This window comes from Cibotium barometz, chromosome 21, assembly GCF_041138505.1.
Source record: "Cibotium barometz isolate CiBa-2024 chromosome 21, ASM4113850v1, whole genome shotgun sequence".
Classification (NCBI taxonomy): Eukaryota; Viridiplantae; Streptophyta; class Polypodiopsida; order Cyatheales; family Cibotiaceae; genus Cibotium; species Cibotium barometz.
In genome coordinates this window covers 13,865,899-13,884,659 of record NC_141066.1, presented here as the reverse complement: position 1 = coordinate 13,884,659, position 18,761 = coordinate 13,865,899, and the positions used below count along the sequence as shown (strand labels likewise).

The 18,761-nt window shown below is 42.1% G+C and overlaps 1 protein-coding gene across 1 annotated transcript in view; it reads left to right on the top strand.

The window, feature by feature from the left end:
* The first annotated feature begins 2,763 nt into the window (after window positions 1–2,763).
* The window catches only part of CJD1 (Chloroplast J-like domain 1), a 65,759-nt gene continuing 49,761 nt past the window's right edge, over window positions 2,764–18,761 (top strand). The window contains exons 1-4 of the mRNA XM_086815401.1: window positions 2,764–2,927; window positions 15,315–15,414; window positions 15,711–15,815; window positions 17,121–17,198. Of these exons, the coding sequence (XP_086671527.1) occupies window positions 2,824–2,927; window positions 15,315–15,414; window positions 15,711–15,815; window positions 17,121–17,198 (387 nt within the window). The 5' untranslated portion in view covers window positions 2,764–2,823. The remainder of the gene's footprint in view (window positions 2,928–15,314; window positions 15,415–15,710; window positions 15,816–17,120; window positions 17,199–18,761) is intronic.

The window sequence follows — 18,761 nt, the reverse complement described above, 5'->3', positions numbered from 1 at the left end:
TGGACCCTGATTTTGCCAAATTCTAATATTTTCCAAATAAAATATCTATACTGCATTTTCCCTTGAGTGAATCGTACAAGTTAGAAGCAATTTTCGTGAAGCTAAGTTCATTAACTTCACCAATTCGACTCAATGCATCAGCAATGCTATTCAAGCTACCTTTTCTTTATTTAATCATGAAATCAAAGTCCTACATAAATTTAGCCCATCTGGCCTTTCTACCTTTCAAGTCCGGTTGATCACAAATGAACTGCAAAGATTGATGATCTGTCAAGAACATAAATTGAGACCCATAGAGATGCTGTCTCCATGCTTTTAAAACATAAATAATTGCATACAACTCTTTCTCCTGAATTGGGTACCTAATCTATGCATTGTTAAGTTTCTTACTGTCGAAGGCCACAGGCTTCCCATCCTGGAACAAAGCTACGCCTACTGCAAAATCACTAGCATCAGTCTCTACAATGTAAGGCCTACTAGGATTTGGTAAGGCTAACACAGGAGCATCTCGAACTTTATATTTCAAAGTATTGAAAGTTTTCCTATAGCCTCTCATTCCACTCAATCGGAGAATTAGACTTCTTATTTTTACCCTTAAGAAGGTTGGTAAAAGGCACTGTCAACTTTAAATAATCCTTGACAGATTTTCGAAGAAATACCACGAAACCTAAGAAAGATCTTAACTGCTTGGTCGTATGCAGAATTGGCTATTCTAAAACCGTTTGGATGCAATCCAAATCTATACTTAAGCCATCTCATGAGATCTTATGACCCAAGTATAACAATTCCTTTTTAAAGAAATTACACTTAGATAATTTACAATACAATTTCTCCTTCATGAGCCTTCCTAGAACCTCTTTATTAAGATGATGCTCATGCTAAGCCAAAGTTTTACTATCTATCAAATATCATTTAAGAAAACCACCACACATTTTCCCAACAAATCCTGAAATATATCATTCATGGAAAGTTGCTGGTACATTAGTGAGACCAAAAGGCAACACTAAAAAGTCATAATGGTTACAACATATCCTAAAAGCAATTTTAGGAACATCTTCCCTCTGCAATACGGATCTGATGATATCTAGTTCGCAAATCAAGCTTTGTGAAATACTTAGCTCTTTGTAACCTATCAATAAGATCATCCGCCGATGTAGGCAATGGGTATTTGTTTTTAATTGTAAATTTGCTAAGATGTTTTTAATCAATACACTCCACTAGGTACCTTGACTTTTTTCTTGACCAGGAGAAGTGGTGCACCCCAAGGAGACTTACTTGGTCTAATTTGACCCATCCTCAAGTATTCAGCTAGTTGCTTTGCCAGCTCGTCTTCCTCAGTCTGGCCAAGCCTATATGGAGGAATACTAACAGGTTCTGCACTTGGCACTACTCAATTTTATGGTTCACGTCTTGTTTAGGAGGTAATCCATGAGGTAACTCATCAGGAAATACTTTATGGAGGTACTAACAGGTTCTGCACTTGGCACTAGCTCAATTTTATGGTTCACATCTTGTTTAGGAGGTAATCCACCATGAGGTAACTCATTAGGAAATACATCCTAAAATTTGTTTTTATGGAATTTAACACTTTACTTTCCCAAACATTTATAGAAATAGTGTTTACATCAAAATGAGCACATGAAGATACTGGATCCATAAGCAATTGAAAAAGTTCATAATTAAAAAGATTTTCGATTGACTCAAGCTCATAATAAAAGTTTCCTTGGGTACAACAATGTTTCCTTTAAGAGTAACAAGGTTTCCATTGTGATGGAAAGACATAAAATGTTTGACCCAATCAACAGAAAAATCATTTTTAAAATAATGAAACCATTCCATCCCTAGAATTATGTCTACATGACTAAGCTCATGACATGAAAATCAAGTCTATCTGAGTACAATTGGATGTCTAATGGTAGTTTTGACACCTTCTTGTCCCATAATTGGACTTGTCCTCTAGCCATCCTAACCTTGTACATGTGATCATTCTGTGTGGTTTCCAGCTTCATCCTTTGTACTACAATGTTGTCAATAAAATTGTGATGAGTACTACCAAGATCAAACAAAATATGAACCTGATGTCCATTTATTGATCCCTATAAATACGAAATAATTCGTTTGGACCAAAAACGTCTTTACTGAACGTACAATCTGAACATTGGCTTCCTTCATTATGATTTCTTCTATATCAATGAGCAATGATGGACAATATTATGGTTTATAAGGTTGTCACACAAGTATCCTCCTTGATATCTTGGGTATCTTTGTTTCATATTTCTTGTAGTTGTTCTCTCCTTGCTTTGAATTTTTTTGGGCCCCAGATACATTTCTTTGGGGCTACCACGAAGAATATTTATCTTTGTCTTTTTTGGCGCAAAAAAAATATTCACACTATATTTAAAACATTCCAGTATTCTCCATGGATTCTCAAAACACTCTTAAAATTTAATCATCATTCATCTCACATGTTTGAACAAATCTGTTACCATCTATGGGTGCACATTCATGAGCAATTACCATGCTCTCCCTAACCCTCAAAGTCTTAAAACCTCTAATATAACATTTTTGGTTTCTAAAGGCATTCTAAAAACTAAAAATTTAATTACGTAAGGTTTTTTTTATCCTATAGTCAAACCTTACTAACAAAATCAAATGTTATCTAAGTTCCCCTCCATTAATTAATTAAATATTTTTTTTCACTCGTGTGCCCCTAGCAAGCATGGCGGCTTCATTCATGAGCAATTACCATCCTCTCCCTAACCCTCAAAGTCTTAAAACCTCTACTATAACATTTTTGGTTTCTAAAGGCATTCTCTCGCAAGCATGGCGGCTTTGTGTTCTCCTCTGGCCTCCTTCATTGCCTCTGGCTCAGGCTATGGCCTTACGCGCAGGATTCAAGTTGCTCGCACTTCATCTCTACCTCCAAGGTACGCTTCACCGCCATAATTTACAAGGTCATCTTCACTTCCATCGATGGGTCTGAACGTTCGTTTGCTATAACACAGTTTCAAGTAGCTCAAGACAAGTTTATGCATTCAAGTGTGTAGGGTTTTTCCGTTTATGTATAGCTCTGTAAATGACGCTGGCTCTGATTTTTTGGTTCCATGAGGAGTTCTTCCATCGCATCGTATAGCTGGTTATGTCTTTATAACACAAGTAATGTGCCCCCCGTTTGGCTTTAACGATTTGTTTACCTAGCTTGCTGAGCAGGGACCATTCTCACATACACCTACACCACCTGCATGTAGTCAGCCGGCCAATCTTGCCAGCCTGGGTCTGTCTCTTCATCACTGAAGTTGAATCTGTTCCCCGAACCCAAGGAAAAGGTTCTCAGATGGTGAGCATGAGGGGTGCAAATGTGCCAGGCCCATGGATCTTACTAAACACATATCAACAGCTGTGAGGATGGGTCAGATGCATTGATGAAGCGAGAGGTCCTAAGATTGATGTGTCAGCTGCACCATGACATCCTACCACTTGGTCTGCGTGGGGAGGTTTGTTGGGCTTCCTATGTTGCACCTCCTAGCTGACAACAACCTGTTGCCGTTATATGTGTCATGTGCACACTTGCTGTACTAGAGTTCCACGTGGACATTTTGCATATTCAGTACACTCAAGACACCTGGGATGGGCACGGTGCATTTTGTGAGCCTTTGTTCAAGGGCATGAAACCAGGCAGCACCTAGGTCGTAGTGTGAAGTTAGTATCAAGTCCTATGTGCAAGTCTTGGACGTCAAATGTAACCCACTTGAATGCTGTAATGATGTATGACTGCACCGGAACAATTTACGCCTCTGGTTAGGTATCTGGCCAGTTAAGAGTCAGTCAGAGTCTTAAAGTCGTAAATGTTAGCACGTGTGAAAGCCTTGGTTCTAACAGGCACCTAGCAATGCAAGTGTAGGGGAAAAAAGGCCTAAGGTTTCAGGGGCCATGGAGCAGTGACCAAAATTAGGTCTTTGGGCACCTATTAGAGGGTACCTTTGGGCCAAGGGCTGGCTGATGGGGGTAGCAAGGCAGCATTGAGGGTCTTCCTGGTGGATCCAAGACCAAGGGGATGGGACTTAACCCTAGTTGACCCTAGATCAGAAGAAAGTAAGTTAGGGCATAATTGGAGGAAAGTTAATCTTGACGGAGTTGGCTAACCATGAAGTAGCGGGATTTGGAAAAGGCATGAATGTCTGAATTGAGTTCGAAGCTCGTAATGCTAAGTCAATCATACAACACATTAAGTTCATGCACGGTTTCTTGGTTGCTTCTTGTAGAGGAGTAGATGTGATATTGGGTATTAAATGGTTCTTTAAGTTTTCTAGTTCCGGATTGGAAGAAGGATTGTGTCTCACGTCTCACCGTTTAGATGTCTTGGTCCCTTTTTGATTGTAAAGAAGATCAAGGACATGACCATGCAACTTTGGTTACTGCCTAGTTGCACAATGCACCCTATGTTTTGTGTCAGTTGGCTGAATTAGTACATGGGACCTCTTCCATTGGACATATCAAGTCACGAGAAGCGCCAGTTCATGACCAAGTTCAAGGACTGAGGGATCCATGATGCAGTACGGCTGGATGAGTGTCAAAACCCCATAGGATCTCCTCGTAGAACGCTCCTAGTACGAGACTCGAAACCTGCAAACAAACAAACAAACAAGAAGGGGGTGCAGGCTTGACTCACCACCCAACTATGACAGCCGTGGGCAAGCCCACAGACTTGGCTGTCCTCACCGAGCCACGAGTTAAGCTAACTAGGTCGACGTACCGACCAATCTCTACCTCGCGACGTCCCATACCGCCACGAAGCTACCCTCGCGGGCCTCGAGACTACTGCCGGCCTCGGCTGCGTAAAGCAGGTGCACGTCTACACTAGATCCAGGCTCCAGACCATAGAGCTCTCATAAATCACGCGAGACTCTATATGACTAATGACTAACCTTGACCACTCTTTTATAGGTTCTTGGCCGGTCATCGGGCGTTCACACTTGGGCGTCCGCCTGTTAGTCTATCCCTAACTCAGCTCGCCAATCCGCCTGCCTAGCTCCAAGCTTTCCCAAACCTCGAAGCTAGTCTTGTGTGCGTGTAGCACACAGTAGATACACACTGTGCACATGACATACTCCCCTTTCTCTAAAAGCTCACTCTTGAGCTCACTAAAAAGCCAGGGTAATCTCTTTGAAGAGTAGTCAATGTCTTCCATGTAGCGTCCTCCTCAACACGATCCTTCGACTTGATCTTGTATTCCGTGATAAGCGTATTACGCAATCTTCTTTCACGAAATCAAAGAATCTTTTCAGGTTCGTGTGGAACAAATGTGATATCCTCGACATCTATGATTTCTTGAGGAGTAACTAAATGGTCTGTTCCACCCAGTACTTTCTTAAGTCTACTTACATGAAATACAAGATGAACTTTTACATGAGAAGGCAAATCCAATTCATATGTAATTGAACCAATTTGTCGTGTAATACGAAATGGTCCACAGTATCTAGGGGATAATTTCGGAGATCGACTTGTTCATAAAATCTCGGAATCTTTCGGAACTCGCAAATACGCCATCGTTCCTTCAGGATTTCTTTGGGTGAACGATGTCTATTAGAATAAAATCCATCTTGGTCTTGAGCACTTCTAATAGATTCCTTCGCAACATGTAACATTTCTTGCATATCTTGCAAAAGATTACGTGCTGCATCATGCTGAAGTCCTGAGAATCCCACTGTAACAGGTGATCTAGGTTGAAAACCATACATAAGCATAAAAGGACTAAAACCTGTACTCGTATGCTTAGTACTGTTATATGCAAATTCTAACATAGGAAGATAATCCTCCCATGAACTCTGTCTTTTGGATACATATGCTCGAAGCACATCCTCCAAAATCTAATTCACTCTTTCAGTCTGGCCATCAGATTGAGGATGATCTGAGGAACTCAAATTCAAAGTTGTTCCCAACTTCTCAAAACAAGTTTCTAAAAATCACTGTCATCAAGTTTGGTAGGACGGGATGCCATGTGCATGCCACATGGACATGGATGAGACACTTGGAGCCATATAAATAATGTCTCCAAACCTTGAGAGCATGAATCACAGCATAAAGCTCCTTTTCAAGGGTTGGCCAACGAGATTGAGTGTCGTCTAGCTTTTTACTTTCAAAAGCAATAGGTCTACCATCTTGAAAGAAAGTAGCCCCGATGGCATAGTCACTGGCATCAGTTTCAAGAACATAAGGTCGACTAGGATCGGGTAATGCCAAGATAGGTGCTTCCTTGACTTTATCTTTCAAAAGTCTGAAGGCTATATCCAAATCGTTATTCCAAGTGATAGGTTGATTTGACTTACGTCCACGACCTTTCAACAAGTCGGTCATCGCTAGTGTGAGCTGCGAGTACTCCCGCATAGATTTCCGAAGAAAAATAACAAAACTGAGAAAAGAACGAAGTTATTTCACTGTTCGTGGTATAGGCCAGTCCAGAACCTTTTGAACTCGGTCATAGTCAATGCTCAATCCATCTCTAGTGATCTTGTGTTCCAAGTAAATGATGTCTGTCATGAAAAACTCACATTTACTTAATTTTAGCATATAGTCGATTCTGTCTTAAAATAGATAAGACAATCGTGAGGTGTCTAACATGATCCTCAAGAGTATGACTATATGCTAAATATCATCCACGAACACAACCACCAAATGTTCACGAAAAAGATCGTTCATCATTTGCTGGAAAGTGGCTGGAGCATTGGTTAACCCAAAAGGTAATATGAGAAACTCGTAATGGCCATACCTAGTCCGAAAGGCAGTTCTTTCGACATGCCTTTCATGAATACGTATGTGGTGATAGCCAGTACGTAAATCTATCTTCGTGAAATATTTCGCTTTTGCTAACCGGTCAATTAGGTCATCTGATGTAGGGAGAGGATAACGGTTCTTAATTGTCAGCTTGTTCAATCTCTTGTAATCTATACACATTCTCCAGGTGTTATCCTTCTTTCTCCTAAGCAACACAGGTGCACCCCAAGGTGATTTACTTGGACGGATCTGACCCATCCTCAAATAATTTTCGAGTTGTTTAGCCAACTCATCTTCCTCAGCTTGGCTTATCCTGTAAGGTGGAATACTGACAGGATGAGCACCAGGGATCAGGTCAATACAATGATCTACTGCCCTTTCAGGAGGTAAACCCGATGGCAGTTCCTTAGAAAATATATCTTGAAACGAATCAAGTATCTTCTGTAATTCTTTGCTTTCAAATACACTTAATTCATTGACATCCATAGAAGGTATGAGAAATGAAGAAAGTGGAATCAATACACAATGGAAAGCAGTATACAAAGAAGAATCCATTATATTGCCAAAATCAACTGTATTTACAAGAGGTCCCTGAGATGTATACAATCACCTATGATACTATACTGGGTGTTCCTATGTTCAAAAGAAAAAATATGACTAGACCAATCTATTTGGACTTGAAGAGTCTTAAACCACTTAATCCGTAATAACAAGTCTACATGTTCTAGGTGCATAATATAGTATTCCAGAGTATCTTTGTAGTCCTGAATCCAGATCGGTAGTGTCTCCACCTTTCGATCCCATACTTGCCGACCCGCAAGTAGGCGTACCTCATAGGTATGATCGCTGGGTGTTGTGTCAAGACCCAATTTTTGCACAAGTTTGTAATTAACAACCAAGGTGTAGAAGAATGTGGATTCTATGGCCATTCACTTCTCCATAAACTCGGAGAAGATCATGCAAGCCAAAAACTTTAGAGTTGAACAGACAATCAGAACATGTACTAGGGCGAGAAAGTACAGCAACTGACGTACCTGTCAAAGACAACTGGTTAGCTGCCTTTGGCTTGGGTCCTGCGTTGGTCTTTGCACCCTTTTGCTTCGGGCACTCGTTACGCATATGTCCTTTTTCTTCGCAGATGAAACGACGTCCCTCCTTCTTGAGCTTCAAAGCCTTAAGGAGTCGTTTCTTCTTCGCTGGTGTCGAACTTGAATTCTTCAAAGGTTGGTTCGAAGACTTTCCTTCAGTCGTGTTAGCCATTGGTGCGGAGAACTTTCTTTTGTGCTTGTTCCCCTGCTCGGTAACGGGTTTAGACTTGGAAGAGACCATTGTATCATCATAGATACGAGCTGAATGAATGGCTTCGTCCAAAGTTTTGCATTTGTTATTTTTAACTTGTAAACGGTATGAGTCTGGTAAACCGGCTACGAATAACCTCAAAAGAGTAGTGGGATCCATCTTTGTACGATTATCTGCAAGTCCCTAAACTTCTGGAGGTAGACCTCATAAGTGAGGTGCTGCGAGATCATGGTCAAAGCGGTAAACCGGGCAATAACATCATAATCATTCTCTTTCTTGAGAAATTCCTTCTTGAAGACGTCTTCAAATTGTGCCCAAGTCGTTGGTTTAGGGTTGAGTTCCTTCCACCAAAGCAAAGCTTTGCGTGAGAGGAAACCTGCTGCTAACTAGATCTTTTTTCATCATCATATGGATTAAACTGAAAATGGACTTGCCACTTATGTAGCCAAGTGTCCACGATCTCCTTGCTACGCTGCTTTTGCTCACCTCCGAACTATTCCGGAGTAATGTTGGGGTCTAAAGCAGAGGCCAAGGTCCATACCCGAAAGAGTAGACAGGGTAGTGGTCAAGAGAGAGATGGAGTTCTGCAAGGCCTGCATCTGGGCAGCGATTTGTGCTTGACGTTCCGAAGAAGAAGCTTCGAGAGCTACTTTAAACTCTTGGAAATATGATTTTGACACATAATCGTCAAAAAGATCGGCATCGGTATCTTCCGTAGCCGGCAAGCCTTCGCATTCGACAAGGGGCTCCAACTCGGATTCTTGGGTCGACATCTTGAAGAGGGCAAGTGGAGAGAGAATTCGATCTTGCACAAGAATAGTGCGAGAGAACTTGAGAGCTCGAGAGCTTGAAAACTTGAGAGATGTGTGGCAAGAAGCCCACTTAAGGGGTTTATATAATCTTTCCCAAAAGCAACTTGAGCTTTTACTTTTGTGTTTATATATATATATATATATATGTATATATGTATATATATATGTATATGTATATGTATATATGTATATATATATGTAATATGTATATGTATATGTATATGTATATATATATATATGTATATGTATATATATATACATGTATGTTGGATATGATAACTAAGCTATGAATATTGATCAAAATCATGCTCAAGGTGGATCAAAGATTGTACAAGACATCATGAATATGAGAGAGAAAAATTGGTATATGCAGAAAATTGATATGAGATTAACACAAGAAGACACTAATTGTGATTAGACATGAACCAAACTCACATAGTCACTTGATCACGACTTGTACCTTATTTAGAGACTCCTCTACCCTATTTTTAGTTGCATGAGTTGCATGAACAACATGCACCAACCATTTGTAGGCTTTACACACCAACCACTGACCACTAGCCTATCAACCACATATTAATTTGGACTAAGGAGTTGGGATTACATTTATCCAACAATCCCCCCTTAAGACCAACTTCTTACAAAACATGAATCAAGTCTAACAAACCTCCTTGACACAATGAGTAAGAGTCCCCCCTTAATAACAACATAGGGTAGTGTACTCTCCTCTACAACTCGTCAAGTTGGAACAACATAAGTCTTGACTCAACCACATACATGACATAATCTAAAAAGCATACTCCTCATCTACATCTTTTATACTAAGACTAGAACAAAGATTTGTTTCTTCCTGTTGGTTGACTTCTTCAACCACATGTGCCTTTGCTTGCTTTTGATCTTTTTAGTAGCACTTTGAGGATGGATGATTCGTCTTTCCACAATACTCACAAGGATGTTTAGAGAAACAATCCTTAGTAAGATGATTTGTATGACCACAAATAGTACACTTCTTCTTTGCCGATGTTGTAGTAACAGTATATGCATAAGGATCTATCACATCCTTTGTAATCTTCTTGTCTTCTTCCTGCAAAGAATTTATGATACTTTCCAAGGTAAGCTTTTAAGCAGAATAGCAATAGCATCTTCTTCAGGAACAGGAGATTTAACATAAACTAATTGTGTCATTAAGCTCTTCAACCTGTTAATCAAAGCTGCTAAATTTTCATTACTCTCCATGGTTAGATCAAAGAGTTGCATCTTCAAACTGATCTTGGAGTGCTTTGCCTTTGCACCAAAAGTACGCTCTAATAATTCCCAAGCTTTCATATAGCTGACTCAACATCATCAATATAATGAATAAAATCATCTTCTAAAGCAATAATGATAATACCAAGTGTTTGTTCATCTTTTGCTTAAAGTGTAGCCGTTGTAGCTCTTGTAACTCAGCAGAAATACCAGCTTCATCTTCAGTAAGTGGCTTGACCATACTCCACAGATTTTTCTTCATGAGGTAGCTCTTCACCTTGATTTGCCAGGTATGGAACCCAGTTCCGTTGAATTTGTCGGGGAATTTGAAACTCACGATGATGAAATATGATGATTAATGTTGAGAACTTGCTCACATAAATGATTTAAGCTCAAATAACAAAAATATCATCAATATAACTTAAAATTGGTATCACCATGTTGAAGGAGCAAAAATTGCAGAAAAGGGGTGACTGGAAATTTGCTCCGTACAGCAGCTACAGTGCACCAAATAGCACAAGATTTGATACGCACAATCTTCACTTGATAGTCTTGCTACAGCTCAAAGGAATTGGCACAATTCGAACGGACGACGGCGAATTGATTCAATGAACAGAAAAACGTTTGCGCTGATGGCGATGAGAAATTCGCCTAGCTGCGATGAAATTGAGCGATGACCTTTGTTGTAGGGGATGCGTGGGACCGAGGCAAGAAGGCTATATCATAATATTAGGGTTTCATCCACTCAGGTGCACACATGGAATCAAACTACAGCAAGGGGTTCAAACAGAAAAAACTGGCTATGGTGATTAAGAAATTGATTAGGGTTTTTGCTAATAAACTAAACCTAATTGAGTCAAGCTCTGATACCAAATGTTGGATATGATAACTAAGCTATGAATATTGATCAAAAACATACTCAAGGTGGATCAAAGATTGTACAAGACATCATGAATATGAGAGACAAAAATTGGTATATGCAGAAAATTGATATGAGATTAACACAAGAAGACACTAATTGTGATTAGACATGAACCAAACTTACATAATCACTTGATCACGACTTGCACCTTATTTAGAGACTCCTCTATCCTATTTTTAGTTGCATGAGTTGCATGAACAACATGCACCAACCATTTGTAGGCTTTATACACCAACCACTGACCACTAGCCTATCAACCACATATTAATTTGGACTAAGGAGTTGGGATTACATTTATCCAATAATGTACATGTACATGTATATGTATATATATATATATATATTCTGTTTTCTTAAAAAAAAAACACTTTTAAACCTTAGGGGGTCTTTAAACTCTTCAAAAAAAAGTTTAATCTAAAAAAAAACAAAAGCAAACTGAAGTTGGCGTGAATGCTTTTAGTGTTTTTTTTTTCTCTCCCCTCCTGGATTTAGCGTTGCCGGCGCTTGCGTTGTTGTTGTCGCCCACCTGGCTGTTGTTGCATGCTTTCCTGCCGGCGCCGCCTTCGCTCAAGCGTCCGGGGCGGCCTGCGCCAGCCTACGCCTTGGCTTGGCCGCGTGGCTGCACAGGCCTGGCCGTGCGGCCGCCCGCCCGCCCGTGCAAGCCTGGGCGCCCGCCAGCCTGGGTGCCTGCGTAGGCTTGGCCGGCTGCCAGCCTGGGCGCCTGCGTAGGCGTGGTTGCCTACACGCCTGTGTTTACAACAACCGGTAGCAATGCTCGTGCCCGGCCAGCCATACTCGACCAGCACCCGCAAATAGCCGGCGTTCGCTTCTTTCGCTCTCTCTCTCGTTCCAACAAAAGCGAACATGCTTTTTTCTTTTTTCTCTCTCAACAGTTCATATGACTACAAAACACATCTTCAGCCTTCTTCTTGCAAAGCAAACAACCCTGCCAACCACCTACACCCTCATCACGGGTTTCTTTGATGAAAAAAGCACATACTAATTTGAAAAACAGAAGTATGCCTAGACAAAAAACAGCAAGGTTCTTGAACTCATACCTTTTCTTCGACCTCATCTTCCGTACCTCCAACCTGCTCGTTCACGAGGCACGCTCTGATACCACTGTCAAAACCCCATAGGATCTCGTCGTAGAACGCTCCTGGTACGAGACTTGAAACCTGCAAACAAACAAACAAACAAGAAGGGGGTGCAGGCTTGACTCACCACCCAACTATGACAGCCGTGGGCAAGCCCACAGACTTGGCTGTCCTCACCGAGCCACGAGTTGAGCTAACTAGATCGACGTACCGACCAATCTCTACCTCGCGACGTCCCATACCGCCACGAAGCTACCCTCGCAGGCCTCGAGACTACTGCCGGTCTCGGCTGCGTAAAGTAGGCGCACGTCTGCACTAGATCCAGGCTCCAGACCATAGAGCTCTCACAAATCACGCGAGACTCTATATGACTAATGACTAACCTTGGCCACCCTTTTATAGGTTCTTGGCCGGTCATCGGGCGTTCACACTTGGGCGTCCGCCCGTTAGTCTATCCCTAACTCAGCTCGCCAATCCGCCTGCCTAGCTCCAAGCTTCCCCAAACCTTGAAGCTAGTCTTGTGTGTGTGTGTAGCACACGGTAGATACACACTGTGCACATGACAACGAGGATTTATTTGAGGAGCACCAAGCATTGCTGATGGACTAAGTGGATAATTGGGAGTCCGGACCCACAGTACTATACAAAGCTTACTATCTCTTCTCTCTCTTCTTCTCTCAACTTCTGATTCAGTAATTGAACACATGCCTTAGTCATCTTTAAAGGGCTTCCGTTGCCAGTCATGTAACAATATGATCAGTGATAGTGGAGATCATTGGCAGCAACTCATTTGAAAGTCCAAGCACCCAAGTGAATGGCCTAGAGGAGAGAAATGTTTCCCACTGTTCAGCAGGCAGCACGTGATGCTGATTCCAAGGTACAAGAACTGGTGTGCTCCAGCCATGATCCCACCATCCACTTGTCATGTGCATCAGGATTCAGATCTACGAGTGACACATGGACATGGATCTTATTTGCAGCCGCCTCTTAGGCAAGAGTAGTGGCAGAACATGGTCCGATTTGGGTAGTTTTGACAGCCCAATAGGCGCCCAATGGTACGGGAACAAGATGGGCACAATATGGACAAGTTTTATGGCATTTTTGATGATGTTTTTGGACCTGAAAGGTGTTGGTGGCTCACTGGAAAATGACCAGCAATCACCCGATCAAGTATCCTATATAAAGGGGGTTTTGAACCTCATTTAGGTGCTTCCTCTAGGCAAGAGTAGGGCAAATATGGTCTGATTTGGGCAGCTTTAATAGCCCCCCTTTAATAGGCACCTAGGACATGGCCCAATGGTTGGGACACAAGTTGGGCACAATATGGACATGTTTTATAGTGTTTTTGATGATGTTTTATCACTTGAAAATGGATGGTTGACTTGAAAACGACTTGCCATCAGATCCCTATATAAAGGAGGTCAAAGGTCATAGAAGGGCATCCATTCTTTCATGCATTCAACATTGATTCAGAGGCAATGTTTTGAGGTGCATCCTCCATGTAATAACCCGAGAGCTGGATCAAAGAAGCCAGTGGTTCTCATGTGCGTTTTCACATGGAGAGCTGTAGGTAACCGTTTGCATATGCATCGGTAGTCATGCACGATTATGCACGAGCAGATCTATGTCTCAGATTTGTGACTATCATCGTACATATTTCTATGGTCTTCTCTAGTGTGTGTTTACTGTCTTTATGAGCGTTAATCCGTATTTTTGCTCAGCATTAATCATCGATCAAGTCTTCCGTTGCTAGCACGCATGTTATACTACTTTTCCAGGGTGCCTTTGGTAGCTTGGTCAAAGATAGCTAGGAGAGGAACAAGCATATCCAAGGCTGCAAAAGCCCAAAGGGATTTGCTATGTGTGTCTTAAGGGGTGTCAAGGTGGTATTGAAGGGTTGATTCCAAACCAAGCGCTGCCAAAGTCACTACTCAGAGCCAAGGTGGTATTGAAGGGTTGATTCCAAACCAAGCGCTGCCAAAGTCACTACTCAGAGCCAAGGCTCACTCAAAAAAAGCTTAGGCTGAAGATGCCTACATGCTGTGACATGTTGTGGAAGGGTGATCTCAAAGACAGATCAATGCTAATCCTACTTGACAAACAACAATAGGAAAGAAATGTAAAATTCTAATCTATTGTATATTGCATGCTATATATACATTGATGATATCGGATCTACACTAACACTTAGATCTGATCTAGTACGTTGTGCAAACTAGCTACAATGCGTACAAAAGTTCACTATTGTGCTAATCCCCAGCTGATGTTGCTGATTTAGACGCCCTTGGTCTTGGCTCTATAGCCCTTAGTCTTGGCTTTGTAACCTTGACTTTAAATGATTCCAAATGACCCTTGACCTGCCTTTATATAGGCACCTGATAGTAGGTCATATGCTGGTCAGAAATCGGTTTTCTGACCCAAAAATATAATAAAAAGGTCATTAAACATGATCATATTGTGCCCAACTTGTCCCATCCATCAATGCATGTTGTGGGCAGCTTTGGGTGCCTGTTGGGGTGTCAAAAATGCTCCAGTTGGTCCACATTTGCCTTTGGATCTTGCCTCAGTGGTGGTTGCAAGGGCAAGATGGAGGCATGCTCAACTAGAATCTTGGGACTCTTGCTATTTGGTGTGGGGGCAAGTAGATCTCTATTCTTTTTTCATCTGAAAGGGATGGAGGCTCCACTTTTTTCCCTCAAATATTGTATGAATATGCAACTGTAGGTGCTCCTCTAAATCCTGATGGGAAGTCACAGTTATTGTGGAGTGGGTATCTTGGGCCACCAAGAATAGACAAGAAGAGACAAAGTGCTGGCAGGCAGTCTTGACATAATGAGAAGGAGACGGAAAGGGTTCCCCTTTGCCATCTCTGTTAGAAATTTGCTGTAGGTGAAGGAGTATAGAGCAGCGACTGCTTGAATCCAGGCAGAGTAGAAAGACATGTGCAACAAACTTTACTGTGCAGTGCTTTTGCTACCAGGTTGTGTGAAGGATCTCTTTTTGTTGCATAATTGCATGAAAATTTCTCAAAGGACAATGTAATGTTTTTGAGTCATCAAGTCCAAGCTGTCCTTATAGCCCATGTGTATGGAGGGGTCCCAAGGGCCATTTGAAAACCTTATTGTATTTTGGAGATTCATAGATGTCCAATTTTGGTTTCATGCACAGGGAAATCAGAGCAATAAGTAGATGTTTACGAGTAGTATGCAGTGCAGCTAGTTCTACTGGAGGAGGCCAAACAGCAGAACCAGATGAAAATCCATATCAGGTGATTTTTCCCCCCTCATTGTGAAGATTTATAAGGCATCCATGTTTTGAGAGCAAGGGCTTCTAAGTTTGAAGGTTAACTTAAGCTGTTGAGTGATAAAAGCATTGTAGCTGCTATATACATACATACATAGACACGCACACACATACATATACATATACATACATATGCATGTATGTATGTATCTGTTGATTTGAATTTTGCTTCATAAGTTGCTTTTTTCCATTTCCTTTTGGTGAGTGCACCAGCCTGCAAGCATAATGAACATGATTGCTATCATATTTTTGGTTGAGCAGGTGCTTGGGGTTAGTCCATTTGAAAGGTTTGACAAGGTAAAGGCTGCTTATGCAAAGAGGCAGAAAGATGCTGAAAAAAGAGGGGATGATGCTGCATTGTCTCGAGTAGGTATATGCTTTGTATTCTCCGCTTTGCTTATCTTAATTTCTTTTTAGAAAACCTGGACCATCTTTTGCATCTAAAGCTGTGATATTGGAAGAATGCTTCATAAGTTTGCTACAAGCTAGTTGTTTCATTTTAGATATTTCTGTATGTTGCTCTGCTCCACCCCGACTAGTGCATATATTTCTTCCCTACGCCTGTATGATAGATACCTTTCATTGCATATCCTTAACAATGGATGTGTGTGTTGACTTGAGAGGATTCCTGCATTGTTATAGTTGGCCACATAGATGGATATTTTCTAGCAGAAGTTTTTGATATTTATATAGAGAGAAAATCAGCCGGATCCCCCCCCCCCCCCCCTTCCATTCCTCGGCTTCAAAAAAAATAAAAATAAAATATATGCAACCTGTGCTGTGCCTACAGCCCCTCGCACACCCTCCGGCTTTTGACCTGTGTGCTACCAATAGCCTCTTTACCGTGCTTAGTTGCTGCTCAGCAAGCTCGTGCTACCCCCCTCCTTTTTCCTCCATCTTGCGGTGCCACTTGCCCAGAATTGAAGCTTCGGGGAGAGCTCAGTCGGGGATATCCATGTCCGGTCTATGTGAAGCCAAGTTAAATCCAAGCGGATGATGTGGTCGATCATTTGTCTTTAGAGATCAAGGAGGGCTTTACCCATCTGAAGGCCATGTGATCCAAATCAACTGATAGTGTGTGCATACTAACAATTGATATGATTCTCTTGTGCCAACTGTCTAGAGGACTCTGGGTCCAACCATGGGAATGATCTCTATGTAATGTGTAGAGATGCTGTATGTATATGAGGTTCTGGAACATGGCATTGATGAGCAAGGGGGCTGATACGAACTTGGCCAATACTATAGCATGTAGCAGTGAGGGCTTACTCCTGATCATGCATCAAAGCAGTATAACTTGCAATCTCTCCACTCCAGCCGTCCACTCCCAAATCTGGCCCCAGAAAGAAGCCCCAAACATCACTGTCACGGGCGAACCAAAGTATCAAATATCCAACATTTAGTACTAGGTTCTTGGAAACGTGCCTAGAAGTACCGTCTCCAGTTAAGCGAGGGCAGCATATCCTCACGATACTTGTGATTGGAGGGGCAGACACATGGTAAAGTGCGGGTCACAATAAAGGTGATCCCCAAGTATACATATGACCTGACCACCTCAACTGCACACACACACACACACACACACACACACACACAGAGAGAGAGAGAGAGAGAGAGAGAGAGAGAGAGAGAGAGAGAGAGAGAGACTTTTTTTAACAATGCATTAACCAGATTGAGAAAGCATACGACAAAATTATGATGGCACAGCTTGCTAATCGAAAGCAAGGTCTTACCTTTGGCTCGATCGAGGTATGTCATGTTTTCCGCATATTCACTTTCATTCTCATACCATCTGTTCATTGTTTCTTCAGAGCATTTCATATCAATGCTTTGTGATGTTGAAATTGTAAAGACTTTGTAGTAACTCAATGAAATAAGTGCACAAGATGTATTAGCATCTGTCAACCAGAGGATCAATGATACTGCACAAGCTAATGAAAGCATTTAGAGAACAAGAACATACAGAGGATTTCAAGTAAAAGTGATGACTAGGCATGTTTGCAACCATCAATTATAGCCTTTAGTGGGCAGGTCAAAAGTATTCGAAGCTCCAGGAATTTGAGTGTTTCCTTTCATAAAATCATCAGTAGTGTCAACATAGAGCTTCAACCTCCTTTGAGCTGAATGATGTTTCATGTACTTCACCGCATCAATGGTCGCCTTCTATCATACAGGTTGAAGACCAGCCTGAGGTGGACCAGCAAGAGGCCATTAATATTTATTTCCTGGAAGGTTGGGGCATGGGTCCATTATGGACCATTGAAGCCTGTTCAGATGTTTCTTTTTTTTTTTTTTGGTACACACCCGGGGCCCACTCAAGTGGGTGGAGCCGATTTCCCCTTACAACAATTAGCCAATTATCATGGTCGGGCAAGGGCCACGTACCATCGGGCAAGAGCCACGAATTAGGCATCCCCCATGACCACCGCGATGAGTCGAGCGCTGGAACAGCGGAGGGGTCTCGTATGGATCCTCCTATCTCGGGTGATCCACCACCCGAGGAGGCTGTGGGTCCATTATGGACCATTGAAGCCTGTTCAAATGTTTCTATTTTCATGTATTGGGGATTAAAGGAAGGAACTGTTAGGATTTGGGGCTCAGTGTGTGTGAACATCCTCTTATAAAAGGATGGGATAAGTGTAGTATAGTCTGTGTGTGTGATTTCTATGGGTCAAAAGATAAGGCTACCAATGTCAAAAGCATGTACTTGTGAAGGGTTTTATCAATCAATTAAAATCATCATTGAGTTGTTCAATACTCTCTCTCTTTAGTTTTGTTGTCTTCTCTACAGTCACCGTAGCTCTCTCTCTCCCTCTCTTTCTCATGTATCTGCTTAGCTGTCCTTTTGCACGGCACCAGGCACCATGCGAAATGAACATGGTATTAGAGCCACTACCGCTTGAGCCTTCCTGCACGACATCATCGCGGTCTCAGTTTTTCTCCGGTGCCGCCTTCATCTCCTCCCATTGCACCACCATTCCACCACCCACCTGGTGGAGCTTGTGATAGAAGTGTCGGTTGGCTGGGCTGAGCAGGCTGCTCCATCGGCTGGGCAGATGCAGGGCTTCCTGGGCGGACCCTGTTTTTGACCACCGCTGTCGGCATTTCATCCTCTTGCTCTAGTCTCCCTCCAGTTGCTGCCTCTTCCCGTCCCTAGTGGCTGTTTGCTGTAGCCTCCATGCTGTCGATGCTGTATGCTGCTCCGCCTAGTGTGCAGACTCCCGCCTCCCTCGCCCTGAGCATGGTTTGCTGGCACCGCGTTGTGTCCAACCATCGTAGCTCTTCCTACTTGTGCCTTCAAATTGTCACCTC